General features: G+C 33.0%; 2 protein-coding genes across 4 annotated transcripts in view; one reads left to right on the forward strand and one right to left on the reverse strand.

Moving 5' to 3' along the window:
- The window catches only part of PPP2R3A (protein phosphatase 2 regulatory subunit B''alpha), a 214,947-nt gene extending 206,161 nt beyond the window's left edge, over positions 1–8,786 (forward strand). For all 3 annotated transcript variants that reach the window (XM_051985596.1, XM_051985597.1, XM_051985599.1), the window contains one exon: positions 6,301–8,786. In XM_051985596.1, the coding sequence (XP_051841556.1) occupies positions 6,301–6,427 (127 nt within the window). In that variant the 3' untranslated portion in view covers positions 6,428–8,786. The remainder of the gene's footprint in view (positions 1–6,300) is intronic.
- Positions 8,787–10,394: 1,608 nt separating this feature from the next.
- MSL2 (MSL complex subunit 2) overlaps positions 10,395–20,058 on the reverse strand; it is a 35,709-nt gene continuing 26,045 nt past the window's right edge. The window contains exon 2 of the mRNA XM_051985600.1: positions 10,395–14,343. Coding sequence (XP_051841560.1) covers positions 12,749–14,343 — 1,595 coding nt within the window. The 3' untranslated portion in view covers positions 10,395–12,748. The remainder of the gene's footprint in view (positions 14,344–20,058) is intronic.

Here is a 20,058-nt window from a genome sequence, read left to right on the forward strand (position 1 = left end):
ATTCTGATCCCCATTAGTTAGAAAATCCCTTCCTCTTCAGATGTTCCTTGGTTGTTTATGTATTTGTGAGACTCTCATGAGTAAGTACATTTCTCCCTAAATTGGAAGCTCCTTGCTGCCAGACAGGTTTTTCTCATTTTCTTATTATGGGCACCTAGAAAATAATTTATTACCCACATTAGTCAAGTCTCTTTTTCACTTTTAAATAAAATTAGCAGCATGGTATTGTAGAAAAACCACTGAACTACAAGTCAAACAGCCAATTTTTACGCCACCCCCCTCCACCCCCCACTTACAAATTATGTGGCTTTGAAAAAGTTAGTTACAACTGGGTCCGTTTCTCAGTAAACTTCCAAAAATGTTTCATTTCTCATCAACTCATTCTGAGCTGGCTTTCTTCCCCAATAACTAAAACTATTCTCCTTAAGGTTACCACTAATTTTTTTTTTCTAAACCCTAAAATCATTTCTTCTTGGCATTGTTCTCTCTTACTTTTTCTTCCTCCCATCTTGAGGACTGATTCATCTTGATATATTTTGTGGGCTCATCATCCATGCCCAATCCCTTTTCCATGGGTATTTGGCAAGATTGTGTGCTCTTATTTCTTCATATTCTTTCATTGATTATCAATTCCCATAGTCAACAATCATCTCCATGCTGGTAACTCTAATAGACATATTCTGCTCAGAGTTCCTGTCTTACATCTTCCACTGAAAACTATGCTGTGTCAGGAATGCAAAGGCAGGCAAAAGTATTTATGTCCTCATGCCATTCTTACATCAGACAAAACATAACTAGGCACACATACAAAATATATGGAAAGAAGATAGGAAGATTAACAGAAAAAGGAATCCTTCAGAAGGTGGGATTTGAGATGAGTCTTGAAACTAAGAGATAAAGAGGGAAATACAGACTGTAAGATTAGGTGGGAGATTAAATTAACAATGGGAAGGGTAGAGAAAGGACCAGGTTATGAAGAGCTCAAGTGGTAAACAATGTCTTGAAGTACAGAGAAACCAATTGGAAGGCCACTAAAACAGTTAAGTGATAGTGAATAAAAGTGTGGTGTAACGAGGAAACCAGGAGTTCTATATTTTCTACATGTGTAAGAATTTTAGCACCTATCTCATCCAGGGTTATTAAGAAAACCAAATAATAAACATCAAATGCTTCACAAACTTTCAATTCAAGTAATTGTATAGTAATTTCACAAATAAATGAAAAGATTATATATTCATACATATATACAAATATATATAATGAACACAAATTTAGATTTACATAAGATTAACATGATTTTGTTTGTACAGAAATATAGGTTAAAATATAAACAATAAGTCCATAAGATATATATATGTAAAATATACTCAAAAGCTTCAGTATAACCATCTTTCCAACTATTAAGTACCTACTATGTGCCAGGTACTATGCAAAATGTTGGGGGATACAAAAAAAAAGGCAAAAAACAACCCTTGCTTCATGATACAAACCAGAAAAATTAGTTTGTCTCAGAAGGAAAGCAGTAAGATTAAGGACTAGGAAGTTTTTTTGCCTTGCATAGATTTTAAAGAAAATACTTGGAGATAAATTCATTTTCTTGTTGAGTAATCTTTTTTTAAAGACTTGCACAATAAGACAAGGTAAGAAATGAGAGCCTAAACCAAGATGTTTCGTGTGTGAATAAAGAAATGAGGAAGTACCTGAGAGATGCTATAAACATAAAAATAAAATTGACTTTTAAGATTTGTGGAGGAAAATAAGGATGACAACTAAGTTCTGAGCCTAGATAATTGGAAGGATGATCTCATGTCCTCATATGCAATAGGAAAGAATATGCATCAGATTGGCCAATATGGAAAAACTTTAAATGACAAATGGTGAAGGGAAAATAGATACATTGTCTACCATTTTTAAAAGTTCCTTGGAACTATGCCTTAAAAGTTACAAATCTCTCCATACCTGTAAACTTAGCAATATCCTAAGTGAGAAAAGTGGGAAAGGACCCATGCATTTATAACTGTAGTAACTTTCATAAGTAGACAAGATCTGAAAACTTAGGAAGAAGAATGCCCACCAGTCCGAGGGAATGACTGAATAAATTATGGAATATGAATAGAATTATAATTACTGTGGTGTAAGAAATGATGAAAGGAACAACTTCAGACAAACCTGGGAAGACTTAATAAAAACTCAGATCAATGACCAGTCACACACAATTCCAGAGGTTCAGTGATAGTATGCTTTATTATCAGGGCAGCTAGTTGGTGCAGTGGATAGTGCACTGGCCCTGGTGTCAGAAGGACCTGAGTTCATATCTAGTCTCAGCCACTTAGCACTTCCTAGCTGTGTGATTCTGGGGAAAATCACTTAACCCTATACTACCCATCTTTCGAGGAGATATATTCAGGATGAGATGTTTTTGGACAATGCATTTGTTTGCATTTTCGTTATAAGATTTTTTTTCCCTCCCTAACTGGAGGGAAGAAAAAAAAGAAAGTGAAATTTTAAAAAAGGGGTGGTATAAAAAAGTTGGGAACAGGATAAACTTTGGAAGAAAAAGATGCATTCTTTATGAACATGTTGAGTATTTAAAAAGGCAATTGGTGATGTGAGACTATAGCATCTGAGGGAGAATATTAGGGTTAGATATATACAGGAAATAATCTCTCTGTAGAGAATCTATGAGAGCTACTGAGCTTACCAAGTAAAATAGTATTGAGGGAACAGGGTCCAAGACAGAGCCAGTGAGGCCATAAAAGTAAATTGTGATGCAAAAAAACTAGCAAAGTTAAGTAAAAAGGGGCAGATGAACAGCTAGGAGAATGAAGAGAGAGCAGTATTCCAGAAATCCAGAGAGAAGGTAATCTAGTGTCAAATGCTATAGATCGGGAAGGATAAAGACTAAAAGTTTCCTCAAGAAGTTTAGCTATTATTAACAAATCAGTAAACATATTATATTAGTTAATGTAGTTAAATAGCTACACTATAATAATAAGTACTGGGAAGGAGACAAGAATCAAATTAAGTTTGTTAAGGACTAGTTTCCTCTATAAAAGGAAAAAACAAATAAATTGGGAGACTTTAGATTAGAGAAAGTCCTAATTCCAATTAGACTGTGAGGGCAAAAGACTGGTAAGAATACAAAGGATAACTTTCAACTAGTTTCAGAATAACAGTGTAACCAATGCAGGCTCATAGACTTGGGGAAAAAAACTTGAGAGGTAGAGATATGGTGCAAGTCTGAGAGTATAAGGAAATACAAAATTAATAAAAGTTATGATCAAAACTTGTCAACAAGGAAATAAAACACTGTTAAGTGACAGAGGCTATGACCATCTGTGTATCAGAGATGAACAAGTAATGGGAATTAAGCAGATTAAGGAAATGGGAGGCTGGAGTATTGGAAACATCAACATTTGTTTCACTCCATACAATAGAAGGGTGACAGAAGTTTGAATAAGATAATTGCATATGTGGGTATAGAGGATTTTCACTGTAGTTTAACTGAAATAACTAAAGAGCATCTTGCATATAGTACCTGACACACAGCACAAATGCTTGACAGATTTAACAAAATTTCATGTAACGCATTACTAAAAATATCCCTTGCCGTATGCAACATAGGATTAAAATCCAGTTTTCAATTAATTCTGGGGATATTTAACTTGGAATAAGTATTTGAAGAGTAAGATTTGTTCTGCTTGACTTAAAAGCGAGAACTGGGGTGTAACGAAATAAGTTGTTTTGCTAATACTAATAACAAGACAAATTTATTCTTGAAGGGAAAACTTGTGAACAGTAAGTGTCCATAAATGAAATGGGATGTTTCAGAAGGTCAATTTTCCTCCTCCCTGGAGATCTTCAAGCAAAGGCTGGATAAGCACTTTTGACAAGTGTGTTATGTAGAGGACTCTATTCAGGTAGAGGTTGGGCAAGATGGTTTTTGAGTTTCTTCCCAACTCAGTTTTTGTGATTCTGTGGAAAGAAATTAGGGGAAAAAGTCAAAAAAAGGTCCACATATAAAAACTGGTTCAGCAAAAAAAAAAACACCTTGTCCATTGAAGAAAGTTAATGATTGTTAAATAGTCTGTTGAACTTTAACCCAGGCCAACTGTATTTATTTAACTCTGTTCCCAGCTTAGGTCTTTTTCAGTGGTACCCTCACTTACACTCCTGACACCATACCCGGTTTACTATTTCCTGCACATAAATACCCTAATCCTAAATCCTCCTTTTTGAGAGGAAGTCACAAAAATGCATAGACTTGAATTTTTATTCTTTTCATTTCTGCTTTCTGGCCAATTAGCATTTTGTATTGATCTGTTGATTTCTCAGTACACTCTTCTACAACATCATGAAAACTTAAATCTCCCTAGTTAACTATTTCTGGCATGATCTTTTTCCAGGACATCCATCAAAACTTTTAATCTATATTCAATCCATGCTGCCTTCTTCTCTAACTTATTACTCAGCTTGCACTCTATCCATCTACTTACCTCCTTTCTGTGCATTATTCCGTTTGTTTGTTTCTCATTCTTCTGCATATTCTCCTTTAGACAATTCTTTGCAAATTCATTGCCTCCCACAACATTTTTCCTAGGTCTCTATACAACAAAGTTGTTCTCCATTTGTATTTAAAATCGTTTTTTGGATTACATCTAGAGCTTTATCTTCAAACCCCAGGTTTCTTTTCATCTCTTATATAAACTTAGCATGTTCTTTCTAGCATTTCATTCCCTCACCAATCCTTCCTCCAGAATTGGCCAAACTGATAATTCCTAAAATGTGTCAAACCTACTCAAAAAATTTTTTGTGGCTTCCTGTATTCAGTATCAGTATGAGACTTCAACTTAAGATTAGCATTTTAAACCCTATGACTCCCATCTGCCTTTCCTTAATTATATGTTGTCTACCCCAGTAAAATATAAGCTTCTTAAGGACAGCAACTATAAGTTCAAGTCATTGTTATGTATTAAATAACACTGAAGTTGAAGAAAACTTCCATTTAAAAAAAAAAAAAAAAAAAAAAAGCTTTTGCTGCCGAAGTATTACATTCCCAGTAACACCACCTTAAAAAAAAAAAATTAAAAATGTTTTTGCATCAGGACCTGTTAATTAATTATTGCTTCGTAGCTATTACTGGAGAAATTTCTCCTATATAATATCCTTTTCCTCCCATTTCCACAGTCAGCATATTAGGTTATTTTCTCTTATCTCACAAATGGACTACTGTACTTAGTCCCTAGTCTTCCGTACTGTATGTATGTTGTTAACAACCAAAGTAATGTGTTCTTTAAAATACTCCATGTCACTCTCCTGCTCAAAAACTGTTTGTAAAACATCACTGCTTAAGGATTTACTCTCAAGTCTTCAACTTGACATACACTTAAGCACATTTCTTCCCTCATACTAACCCCCCCCAAAAGTGTCCTCTATATCTTTAACAAAATGTATTTCAACCTTTTCCCTCTCCTATCAGTCAAGTCCGATTATCTTTTGTAAAAATCTTCCTCGATCCATAGGCATTTTTGGTTAGTTGGTTTGTTACTTAGGCAAATCCCCTTCTCTCCCTTAGACCCATTGTAAAGTGATAGTTCCCATTGTCACCACTGGGTGGCAATAGTGATTATCTCCTATTTTGAAAGCATTTAGTCTGACCCCTAATTAGCCTTCTTTTATGCACTTTTGATTACTAACTCATTATTAAAGCTGATGAAGGAGCTACTAATATTTCTTCTTGGCCAATTTGATTTCTTTGAGAAAGTTAGAAATATGTACTGCTGTTAAAATCCAGCCAGGCCATGTGTATTGGAAAGCGCACTGGGCAGCCAGTCCAGTAGCCCAGCAAGTTTCTAACTGTAGTGAAGTCACTTATTCATGTTAAAAAGGAGCTTGAGAAATAATTGTTCTAGTTAAATAAAAACAACTCAAAAAATAATTGTCAATTGTCTTCTATGGTTACTCCATTCCTATTTTAAAGCACTTAGTGCAGAATACATATACACCAAGTTCAAAATTCTGGCTGTCACACAACCTGCTAAATGACTTAAGAGAAACTCTCCAAACCTTAGTTTTCAACAAGTAAAATATGTTCCCTATTTATTATGTACAAATTACAAAGTAAATAAAAGTGTTGAGTACTTTATAAACTAAAACAAAAACTATAGTCACCAAAGAACAGAAATTTGTGGTGTGCATTTTTCCCCACTAAATTTGCAGTTATTTCATTTTTTATACCATTTTTGTCACAATGATACATACAAATTTAAAATTAAAATGGAATTGTTTTTGTTCTTACAGCTCCTTTGAAGAATATGAAGCAGATGAACCTGTTCCTCCTTCTGAACTTGGAAACAAAGGGGACAAAATTGTCATCTCAGGCCTTTCAGAGAAATGTGGAAAGCTTCATTCAGTAGATGAAGAGTAGCCAGCACACAACTATTTTAAATTTTATTTCCTCATGCAAAGGATATTTTATATACTGCCACTTAAAATCTTTCATGTCTGTAAATGTATCAATTGCACTGGATTAATTTTAAATGGTTTTGTGCAATAGGTTTGAATGCACATTCTAAATTGGGGTAAATAATTTCCTTTACAACAGCTATATAGCTATCTATCAATTTTCCTTAATGCTACATACTTTGGAAATGAAAAAAATGTTTATATCGAAAATTATCATTAAAAAAAATTATCAGTTCTGCATTATGTTAGGGCTATTCTGCACATAAGTGCTCAAAAACTTTAGGCAGTATCTCCTAGCTTTTTCACTGTGTCCCTTTAAATGTAAGATATATATGGTTCACTCACAAGGCATGAAAATTAAACCTGAACTCAAATGTACTTGTCCCCTGGGTATAAGTGTTTTTTCAAAGTTTTTTCTTTTAGTTATAAACATGAACTACAGTACAAAGATCAACTTGCTCAGCCGTTGTAGTTTTATAATTAATAAACCAAATTACTAAAGTTAGTTCACCCTCAAGTGTTATGAACTAACTACTTAGGAGTTACAATTCTTCTTTCAAAGCAAGATAAATTTCTTTCTCCCTACTATTATTACTTTCTTTCAAAATAAACTTATTTAACCACAATCCACTTGTTTAAATTTCTGGATTGGACTTTCCTAGAAAAATAGAAAATTTTAATTCTTTTCATAGAGAAAAGTAAACCTGTATTTGTCCCCTGTGGAGGCATGAAGTAGTTCCAAACATGTTTACATTTCTTGTAATGTTGTTCCCTGCAACTACACTGCCACCAAATTCTATATTATCTAATAACATTGTCTTACTTTGAAAATAATGGGATAATGGATAGTAAATAATGATGAAAACTTGGAAATACTTTAATAGAAAGCCACAGGCTCCTAAACTTTTATGCCAAAACTACTAGTAGTAACCAAATTTAGTTCATTTTGCTCTCACTGTTCTCTTTTGGTGAAAGATGCAATGAAAAAAGTGAAAAGACCCAGGGAAATTCAGAATATGTAACTTTTAAATCAGTCAATAATTCCTTTTACTTCAAAAGTGAGAATCCCAATTGCTTTAGTTTGCTTTACCCTTCATAACTAGAAAGGTCATTTAAATTCAAAAGAGAAATTTATAGTAACAAATTCTTACTTCCCCCCAGAAAGAACTCGAGATGAAACTGACCAATCTGTAGAAAACATAAATTTGTGACAACCTCAATAAACCTAATGTTAATGCTTCTTTTCCTGATACAAGTAATTGCATTTACCTATTAATTAACCAATATAATTTTCCAACAGAAGAAATCAATTTTCTCATCTTGCATGGTATGAAAAAAGGGTAATACTGATTTTTCTAATAATTAAAATAAATGTAGTGTATAGATGATCTGCCATTCATAATGGCCTACATACTGTTTCACTTAAGACTCAGGAAAGAACAAAATTAAAATTCAGTCCTGTATTTTAAAATAATACAAACTAGGCTTGTTTCCTTGCTTTCTTTTGGCCTAGTTTGACGTTCCTTCTCTACTAAATTCCCCATGCTTTTAAAATTTAAGTTATATGTAATTTTGTATTTTATTCTTTAAGTAAAAACACAATGGCCAAAGCCATTAAAAATGACAAAAAAAAAAAAATTTAGATCAAAATCTAATGCTCTCAGGCACATTTTTTAAAACAAAACTCAGTATATGAGAACAGATTTAATGTTAAATAACATTTTTTAAAAAGCAGTCTGTAGAACTGGGTAGCATGTTTTGTCATCACTACCTACTTACTACAGAAATCATGCTAATAGTCACATTTTTCCAAAACTGGCAATACCACATCACAATTCCCTGTTACATCTTCATGTCTGATACTTTCCGTGTTAATTTATTTTGGTATTAATACTATGCAACACAAAATAAATTTCAATAGCATAGCACTAATTGCTATGAGGCAGACTAATTAAATTTAATTTTATGGCTTTTCTCCATGCATCTTATCTCATTTCTTTGTATAATATTTGAGTAGTGTTTCCAGTGGCTAAAGATAGAATCAATTAAGTTGAATGACTTGTGAAAACTTGGAAAATTTGTTGGGGGAGGGAGGGGGGGAGGAGATGGGGGAGAGGGAATAAGAGGGGTGCATGGTTTTATCTTTGATTCACTGTTTTCCCCCCTTTTTGACAACCAAATAAAGGTATATGCAAAGATGAAATATTTACTAAACTAATCTAGAATATTTGAATTAAAACTAACTTTAAGAGGTCAGATCTGTGTAACCTATAAGCTATCCCTTCTACAATATCCTTAATAAATGGTCCATTCAAACAGCATCATCTAAGAGAGACTTAATTATTACCTTCCCTATTGAGAATAGTCTATTGCATTTTGGGATGGCTCTAAATATTAGAACATTTTCCCTTACATTTAGGCCAAAATGTAGCTTCTTTCATCCAAATAATTCTGGATCCAAGTAAATCCTTTTCTACATGTCAGCTAAGTAAAGCTAAAATGTTCATTGATACTACTAGTGTTATTTGCAAAAAAAAAAAACTGATTTGTAAATTAGCAAACTGCTAATGAAAAGACTGACAAAAAAAGGGCTGGTGACCACACTATGAAACATTGCTCCAGTCTAATGATCCCTTCCTTTATCAGAATCCACCTAACTTCCATTTAGCTAATAATCTCTCCATCTTGCCCATAATGCTATCATAAGATGTAATATCAGTTACATTTTTCATTTACAATATTCCCTTGAAAAATTTAGTCTAGAAAAAGAGAAAGGGGCAAAATAGCATGACTTTTTCCTGGTGAATTCACAGTGGTACTTACCATTATTCTTTTCTCTATATATTCACAAACCAACATTTTAGTAAGGCATTTTAGGATTTTGCCAAAAGACAAACTTATAACCTTATACAATCCACTTTTCCCTTCTTTCATAAAACAAGATTCATTTTTTCACCAAGTACCGCAGTCACGTGCAACAATCTTCCAAAGTGCATCTGCAAATTATAATCTATTTCACTGGACAAGTGTCTTACCTGTTAATCCTCTTGTGCTATTAGGCTTAAAATATATAACTCATTTTCACCCTTCCCCTCCATTTCCAAATTAAAGTTCTTTTGGTCACATCGACTTCCATTCACATACATGTTATTTATTCCATTCTGGGTCAGCTACTCATCTCTAAATCTAAAACCTTGCCCCAGAAATGTAAATAATGTAATTTGCCCTGCAAACCATTATTAGTATATCAATAAGATATAACCACACTTGAAAAAAAAATTTTAAATACAGTGCCGTGGGTATTATATATTATATATATATATATATATATCAAAAATTCTCTTAAATCTACTTCAGTTTTGTGAATGCAATCTTTAAAAGTATAAAGTGCTATACATTCAGTAATGTAACATTTTGAAACTATCAATTTTTTAAATCTTAAAAGCAGTATTTTAGTGTGTGCAAAAAAAAATTTTTTACCTACTTTTGTATTATGTTCTTCAAGTTTTTAGGAGACATTTTACTATTCAACTTATGACTCCAACTTGAAAATCTACATACTTTTTAAACTACAAAAAGTCTACCTCTAAGCATAAAAAATAAAAATAAAAGTTAATTCCTCACAGAATATCAAAAAGAGAATAAGATGTAATATGGTAAATAACTGTGGCTAAAAGTAAACTTAATTTTTCTGATTGTTTCAGATCTTCTTAGATAATTTCTGAGGTTAACTTGGACCTCTTCAGCAGTTTCTCTATCTTCCTTTTCAGCTACTAGTTATCAGTCTTAAATATTCACAGGATGCAGGAAAGCAACAACAACAACAAAAAAAAAGGAACAAGATGTAATCAATTTGTTCCTGAAATTACATATCAGAAAACATTTGAGTGCATACCATCCCAAAGCCCTCAACATTCTACAACATGGAATTAGAAAACTAACATTTATTGATAGACTTAGGGCATAATACATATTTCAAAAAACGTGGCAGTGAGAATACCAGCATAAAAAAGGGAAATTTGTGTTAAAAACAACCTGAAATCATCATTTTCAACATTACACAACAATCAGAAGTCTCACATACTCATGGTTTCCACATTTTCTAAATTGCCACCATCCCATGCAGCAATAAATAGAAAACTAAGGGAATCACATTAAATTTGGGAAACAATCAGGTAACTCTGAATTTAAAGTTCTAACATCAGCTGCATTAAGAAAACTTAGGGGTCTTGCAAAAATATCCCAATTAGTCCATTTCTAAGAGCATTTTCTTTGCAATAATCATTTATGGAATAAATAATAACTAATTTACATTTTAAGTTATAATCATCAACTCATGGAAGTAGTTTCTATGATATGGCAATTTTTGGTCAACACAAAATTACAAATTTTGACCAAATACATTTTTCATAAGACATTGCTAACACATGACTTAAATAAAATCTTGAAACTAGGGGTAGCAAATAAAGACAAGACGACTAAGAAGCATTTTCCACCATTTACTCTTGTTATCAAAAATAGTTCGACTCTTCTTGCAAAACAAAAACAAAATAGTACATACTGGACACATACATCACATTTTTCTTCCTATGGCTTTAGCCCCCCCACCCCACCGAAAGACAAAAAAAAAAAAAAAAAAAAAAAAAACCCAACAACAAACAACAACAACAACAGAAACAACTCTACCTGACCACATTCACAGAAAAATGACACCAGGGTACACTACAAAACAGAAGGAGGTGTCATCTGCTCTGTGTCCAAAGGTTTTCCCTCGTTTCTTGGACTAGGTGAGTAACCATCATTGTACATGCTGTGTGCCAAATCAAAACATATCTTCAATGTTATGTCAGATCTCATTTGAGATGATGGACGTAGTAGAAACTGAAAATTAGCAGTATTTCTTTATATATGCTGTCAAAACAGCGACTCTCCTTTTAAATCAGTAGGGCATTTCTTTACCATCTAGTCAGTCCTGGTTTTTGTTTGTGCTGTGCTCTTTGAAGCAACTGACTAGATTTCCCTTCAACAGAATGTTTTTGACTCATCTGTCTCCCCAGTAAAACAGGAAAGGGAAAAGGTGGATTTAAACTGAAACATATCTTGTGCTTTACATGCAAAAGAGCATTCTAAAGAAGATTCCCCTATTTTCAAACCTACCTAAAAAATATACAGGCTTCATATAAAGGTTTTTTTTTTTCTTTTTAAGTTTCTATAAAGAAGCCTTCATAACCAAATAGCACCTTTTAACTAAGAGCCATATTCAAAATAACGTATGTTGCAAGAAACTGTTACAAAAACAAAAAATGAAGAAGTGGCCTATGGCAGTAATATAATGTATAATAAATCTGGACAAATTGTAGGGTCATTATTCCAAAATTAAACAAATCCCAATTTTTAAATGAACTAGTTATTGGTTCATATATTTGTCACTTACTATAGTCTAAATTCAATTGCCTTAAGAATAAAATGGCTCTTCTTCACTTCTTTATGTAGCCAATTAGAGAACATTGCTCAAAGTGAAGGAAGAACGTTATAGATTTTTTTTTTCAAACCAGAAATTAATCAGACTTAGTACAGGGGTTCAACTTAGAAGAGCTTATTAGCAATAACAGCTTAATGTTTGCTGTCTAGCTAACAATTTCAGTTCTTTCACTTAGACAGATTTCTTAAGCATTTCTAATGAGGGGCAAATTTTCTCTTTCATAATACTGATTTAAGAACTGCTACTTACATCACGTAGCCAATTTTCATGATCAGAAATGGTATGTCAGCACAAAGGTTGCGCTGGATACATCAGCTTTTCAACAGGAGAAATCGATGGCTTTTTGGAAGCAACACAACCTCCCTCCCTCCCCCATCCCACCCCTCAAAAAAACCAAGCTAATGGCTACTTTTCCACATAAAATTAGCACAATCTTGATGGACTGACTAGATACCACTTCCTTACATTTAATCAGAAACTTTGATTACGCACAAAGCATGACCAGAAACAATGAGGTTAATGTTATTTTCCTTGCCAAAGATCATTTTGTATAAATCAGTTGCATCAGCATTTGTTCTCAAACTATGAGGTTCTGTAAGAACTAAGGACATATAGTTGTAGGGTTACTCCTCCATTATCTGCAAACTATTTCCCCGACACTAACACATATAACTTAGCAATGAAAACACTTGATACAAGTGATCTATATTCAGGAGCTCCGGCAAGTTAAACCAACAGAACCATAGCTGCCTTAAAACTGTAGCTATTCCCCAACAGAGTGGGGTGAGTAGATAGACCAACTTAACAGTCATATCTCATGTCTATAGCTTCATCCAAACTTTTATCGTCATGTGTACTGGCAGCTAAAAACGTAGTTACTGGTGACCCTGTTACATTAATTACACTGGTGCTTGTGCTGGCATTGCGCACAGCAATGCTGGTCACATTAATGCCCAAAGTGAGCCTGGTCTGCTCCAAGGCCTTTTCTGGCACTGCAAATGCCTCCAGCTTCTTCTCACCATTGGCCATATATGAGTTTTGGCAGCCACGACATATACAGTCTAAGCAGGCTTTGCGGTTAGAGTAGCAAGGGCAGCGTTGGCCTCGGCAGGTAAGAACACTTGGATTTTGAGTAGCACGCCCACACTTACACCCTTTCTTCTCTTGTGGCTTTTTGTACACAGTCTTGGTAGGACTTCCTGGCATAACATTATTGCTAGGAATCTTTTCCTTTGTTGCTTTATCTTTTGTTTTCAGAAGACCTGGTTTGGCTTTAGGATGAGATTTTTTGGGTCCATGTTCCAAATTCTTTTTCATGCTTTTATTAGATAAAAGTACAGTTTTGCTGATTTTGGGAGTAGTGCCTCCATTAGGAACAGTGGCTATAGGCTGGAGAGAGATTTTGCTCTCTCGTTTCACTGTTACAGGAGCTGATGCCCCCAGTGTTGGGCCCCGGATGATGCTAGAAATAGGAAGCGGCTGAACTTTTTCACTATCACTTTCTGACCTTGATCGTTTTCTATTTAACTTAGCGACCTTAGGTGTTGCTGCTGTACATGATAACCCATGAGGTGATGGATTGGTGGACATGAAAACATGGCTAAGAGGCTGGGAAGAGAGCTGCATAAAAGGTCCATTGGATACACTAGCTTCCAAATTAGGCTGCAAATTTGAACAAACCACCTCTGTGTTTGAAACAGTTTCTAAGCTCCGGAGTACTTCTTCAACACTAAGTAATAAAGAGTCACCAGGTTTTATATCTTCACTGAAACTGCAGATATTGATTCCTGCTGGACATAAATCAGTAGAAACTGAGTCACAGACAGGTGGCAAGCTATTAGACAGATCTTCAGTTTTTATGTCAACTCCAGTGTTACAAACATCAATTGTATTTGAATGTTCGGGTGAAGGAATATTTATACCAAACTTATCTATTGAAAGCCCATTACAAGTGGGCAAACCATTGATAACAGAACTGCTGATATCAATATTGAGTGTGCTTTCAGATACTGGGGATAAACTAGCTTGAGGATCACTAGTAGGTTCTGAGGTTGAAGGTAAAGGGGAATGTGTCAAACACAAAGCCAAGGATGAATCTGAGGGTTTTTCCATCTCCTCACACAGCAAAGATCCATCTTTGAGCAACGCCAAAACATCAGCAGAACAATCAACTGCTTCTATTATGTCCCGTGCCAATGTAGTTTGTGTTATATATTCACATAGTTTTTTGTAGCAGTTTACTAAGATGCTTAATTGTTTATTCTCCTCAAACTGTTCATAGTCCTTGCACCAGCTACATGACGGCTTCATCATCATTTTCTTGCCTTTACAAGTTTTGCAAACATAGTGTTGACATGTTGAGTTGGTGGGAGCAATAGGATCTTGCAGCAAATTTCCTAAAAGAAAAAAGGGAAGGAGGAAGATATTAGTATTACAAAACCTTAATTTGCCTGGGCTGGATAAGAGCTGGAATTAAAGATGAATTTCCATTTACCTTGTGATAATTAAGATCACCTAAAGTTTACCAGACCAGATTACAGTTAGAAAAAGACACCTACTAAGAAACCAAAACAACACTCAACAGTTGGGAAAAGTACTAAATCAAAATAAAATGTCACTAAGAAAACAAAAAAACAATCCTCACTACCTATATATTATACTGCTAAATTCCCTGTGTCTTTATTTGAAAACCAGGATCTTTTTTTGCTCATGTGACTAAATTCTTTTTGTATAACCTTTTTTTTTTTTTTTTTTTTGGCCTCGAACTCAAATACTCTATGAATTGTCATTAGTGCTGAAATATATAAAAAAATAACAAGCAGATTACTCTTTGAAGACTTCATTTGGATGTATAAATTCTGGTGTCTGCTTTTGGAGTAAAAAATTTTACAAGCAAGGAGTACCTACTTCCTGCTTTTTCATAATATGAGTATTATATGATTTGACATGACATTACCAGAATCAGCTACAGATTGATACTGACATGAAGAGAATTAGCAATGTATTTAAACAAAATTATAACATAAAACAAATGCATATATAATAATACAAAAGAAATGCAAATAATATATAAACCAAATGTTATCAACACAAACTTAAAGATTATTTCTATGGTATCTATCACTTTGGATGAGCTGCTTTTCAAACAAGTAATGGAGAAGATAAGAACAAAAGGACCTATCCTTTAAAAAATAGGAGTACCTGTCCTTAGAATGAAGAACTAAGAACTAAACCTAAACAGTTAAAAGTAATTCTATCGAAGGGAAGTGAGATCTATTTTTTGAAAATCAGTGACCAAGAACCAACCACTGATTTTAAAAGTACAATAACTTGCAAAGTTACAAATTACAATGACTCATACATATAACCTAATCACAAAAACACCCCACCTAGAACAATTAGTCGTTAAGTATAGAAGAGACCAAAAAATGGATCATAATACATATAGGAAGAATTTAGTCACATAAGATCCTACTTTTCAAATAAAAGTTTGAGAAAGTTAAAATTACATATATACTACTGCCAGCTAACTTGTATAACAACTCCTTTAGATTAAACAGATAATAAGGGGGGGCTAGAAATAAATATTTGTTTAAAATAAGAATCCAGTATCCCAAAAGTGATTTTCATGGAATACAGAAGTTATAAAAAATTCAAAATAAATGTCTCTAAAATAATTATATGTAACATATATATGCATGTATGTATATATATGCCTATGTATATATACATACATGTATATAAAATATTTAGTAGATCTAAAAATTATCTTGTAAATAGCAGAATAACAAATTTTCTGATATACACATATACAGACACATCTGTGTATATATGTATCATATGTGTGTTTCAATCTCCACTGTTGTACATTTTAATACCAATTTCTATTAGAAACCTTTACTGTCTTCCTTCTTACTTTCCAAATAACCCTACATAATGCTGGCATTCAAGGCCTATCACAATATGATTTCAATCTACCCTTGTGGCTTTAACTCACATTATTTGCCTTTATATTTTCTAATCTCCAGCTAAACACACTTTCCTTACTCTATCCCTGTGCTCAACCCATTCCCTACATTCCTCAATCATTTATTCCTATCTGTATCTGTTGCTACCTTCTCTTTTCTTCAAAGATTCAGTTCACAGGACACCTCTTCCAAGCATTGTTCTCTGGTAAATTATTGAAGTGTCCATTCTCATTGATGACTCCTAAACCTAGGTAATCTTAATTCTGCCATTAAAATCCTAGTCCTCAAATTACTTATAAATACCTCTATTTAAAATTCATCCAAAATTAAGCTCCATTATTTCCTAAGCTTATCTGTCAATACCACAACCACTTATAACCAGTCTTCTTTCCTCATTCATATATCTTGCATTCAATGGTAGACTAATCATTTAAAATTATTTCATCATACTCCTCAGTATCTCCTCAAATGAAAAACTAATAGGGACTTCTGTGTCAGTGACATCTACCTTTCAAGGATCTCCATAATCTTTCTTTTTTTCTCAAATACAAATCCTTTTCTTAGTAAGGCCAATCACATTAAATTTTTCCCTGTAAACTTCATGTCCATAAAAATCATGTCCATAAGTGCTTTTCAACAAAAAGAAAATTAACTCCTATTTAACTCCTATGAAAGTACCAGTAAATACATGCCCCCTTTACAAGACAACCAGTGTATGTGTTTAAGGGATAGAGGAGAGCAGATCTACCATGTAACACTCAGGGAGTGTCAGTGAACAGTACACTGTCCTTTTTCCATAGAATAAGTAACTGAAAACAACTAAGACAGCATATTCATTTGCAGAGTCTGTTCTCAAAAAAATTGTTTTTGTTCTTACTTCTAGGTAAAGGAAAATTAAAAATTTTTCTAAACTCCACTCCATCATCCCTTTCCTGTTACCATGCTCCCAATTCTTAGCATTACCATTTTCCTGTATCCATCTTACAAGCATATAGGTGGCACAATAAATATTCCTGGTCCTTAGTCAGGGGGAATCTAGGGGGAATCTGAGTTCAAATTTGACCTCAAGACACTAGCTGTGTGATTCTGGGTAAGTCTTATCCCTATTTGCTCGGTTCTACATCTGTACACTAAGCTGAAAAAAGAAATGGTAAACCACTGCAGTATCTTTGCCCAGAAAACTCAAAATGGAGTCACGAGTTGGACCAAAACAAAACAAATGAACAAGTTCTAAGAAGTGTAACCTATCCATTTTTCTAAGAATGTTGTCAATGCACTAAAATTATCTTTTTACTATTAAGAATAATTATACTACTTCACGCTAAAGTGTGATAATGTCTACAACTCACTCTCCCAGATACATTTGCTTAAGAACATGTCTCATATGAAGAACAAAATATTACACTTCATTAGCAAACAATATGTATCAATATGTAATTGCTTCTTAGGTTTTTAAAACTATATATATAAGTTCTTAAAAACAGATGTCTTATGTTTTTTAGTTCTGTAAGCACCTAGATATAAAATGGATTTTTGACATCAAAGTATCATGGTATAGGAGAAAAATACTGGACTGGCATCAGAAGACAAGTTTTGTTTTGACAAAACTTTAGCTAGGTCACTTTGGACAAGTCACCTAATACATCTAAAAGGCTCAGCTCATTTTTTATTTAAAAATAGGAATATGTGCACAACTTACTAACTTTAATGTGGTGGGGATTAAGTGAAATATTTTTCATAGTGTTATTATCATAAAGAGTTAATTTAAATTATTACAAATAATACAACACAAATCAATTCATAATTCTAAGTTTTAAGATCTTAAGTTTTACATTTCTTTGGATGAATTTAGTGCCCACTAATCTTTTACATGCTGCATTTACAATGAAAAAGAATACCAGCAATTTATGTTTTCCCCAACTACTTTAAATTGTGGTGCTTAACTCATCCCAAGCCTTTTAAAAATAGAATCTTTGCCTAGTTATCATTAGGAATATGCCCTGAAAGTGCAAAACCCCCAAAAGAAGAGTTACTTGTTTAACTAGTTCCTATCAGAATTGTGTGCACCTGTAAGAAAATAAAAATCTAAATGTCTAACAAAAATAGAAGTGTGGTTAAGAAAGTGTGTTATAAATCATAAAACATAAATTATAACATAATTCAAACATATAAGCATGAGCAATACAAGAAAATCTGGAAAGGCATTTATTATAATACAAAATAAAAGAAGCAAAACCAAAAGATAAAATACACATTTTCTACAATCATGTAAAAAAAGGAAAGAATGCTAGCAATAATGTTGCTCTCAAAAAGCTCAGTGAAGCATTACTTTCAATGCACAGAAGAAAACAGAAGAAAATATTAAAAGGAACACAAGTCAAGCAGGTAAGAAAATAAGGATGAAATGATTATATACATACAAATATACTTTAAAGAAAGCCATATGTATTAGAAATTTGTGGTTTCACATATAACCTTTATTCCACTTTGCATACAGGAAGGGAAGTGTTATTTGTTGAGGTTTGTTCATTTCAAATGTTTAAAAAGAAAAAAAATTTAAGTCATATTGAAACAAAAATTTCTAAGTATATAATTTTTATACTGATTTCTTTAAGAACAAATCACAATATAATTATGAAGTGATCACAAATCACAATATAATCCTGAAGTGATCACAAAATGCTAGTTACATGCTTTCAAAACATGTTGCCTGAACCTGAAGATGCAATGATAAGGGTTATATATTATCATGCTACTTGGTAGGAGCTTAGCATATCCACAAAATTAGGTTTATAACATCAGTTCCTGGACTAAAAAATATTTCTAGATGCCTTAATACTAATTAATGACAGTGATGACAAAATTGTCTCAGTCATTTATGAAATTTTCTTCATTGTTAGTTTTAAAATTTGGTCATATTTGTTGAACAATATTTTATTGAATTGAGGGGAAAAGGAGATGAGAATGGTCAAAAATCTTGATGAGGAATTAGAAGGAAATAATTACACTTTATGTAGTTAGTTAGTAACAAGTTCGGTTTGTCTTGTTATTGAATGTTTAATTATTAATAAAACATCTCATTAAAAAAAGAAAAAAAAAGAAACAAAACCACTTGCCACAAAAACAGTAATGAAAACTGAGAATAAGTAGTGGAAAGTACCCTTCCATATAATGCACAGACCTGGAATTTCCTTAGTCCATTTCTTCTTTGCTTTACTATCATAACTACCACAAATAAAGACATGTCACTGTATCTCTTACCTAAAAACTCTGGCTAAGAAGAGATGAAAGAAATCCGTAAAGGAAAAAAGTGGAGCCAAAACAAGATGAAATGAAAAGATGACAAACAGAACTTTCAAGCATTTTCATGTTAAAGTAAGAAGGGAATATTAAATTAAAAGTAAAATGTTTGAGAATCTGAAGATGAGAAAAAATATGCAATTTTTTTTTTTTTGTAAATATTGGGGCAAAATGGGGAGTGGGGAAAACAGGATATAAAATGAAGAAAAAATTTTACAAGGAAAAGATTATAAAAGTAAAGTAAAACCAAAATCAAAATACATAAAAACAGAGCAGAGTACATCATTCTAGCCAAATACAAAGAATTCTAAAGTTACACAAAATTAATACCAATCAGCAGGAAATCAGGACTTAATGGACTATACTGGACCCAGAAGAAAAGGTTCACTATTAAAACAATTCCATCTTTCATCCATCTTTCACTAACAGGTAGTATGGCTTTTGGGGTTTTTTTTACATATTATTAAAAGTTCCCTCACCATCTAATTTTATATTCCCATTTCCAAAATAAGAGTTTTGTTGAAAATATCTACTTGAACTTAATAAAAGCCTAATTTGAACTTTTAAAATAGTGTCTATATGATTAATAATTTGTCCCCTAATTTCCACAAACTTCTATTACTTACATGTACTTTTCCCTACATTGATTTTAAAAGAGATGTGCATTTTTCATATATTTCCTCACCCAAGTTCTCATTCCCTATTTTCTGGCTCCATATCCCTCCATTCTGACATTAAGGGTACTAATTTATCCTATTTTAACTTACTTCCACACTCAAACTTAGGTAAAACATAAATCATTTCAGTTAATATTGATGATGTCAGACCTCAAATCTTGGGTAG

Source organism: Antechinus flavipes, chromosome 3 (genome assembly GCF_016432865.1).
Source record: "Antechinus flavipes isolate AdamAnt ecotype Samford, QLD, Australia chromosome 3, AdamAnt_v2, whole genome shotgun sequence".
Classification (NCBI taxonomy): Eukaryota; Metazoa; Chordata; class Mammalia; order Dasyuromorphia; family Dasyuridae; genus Antechinus; species Antechinus flavipes.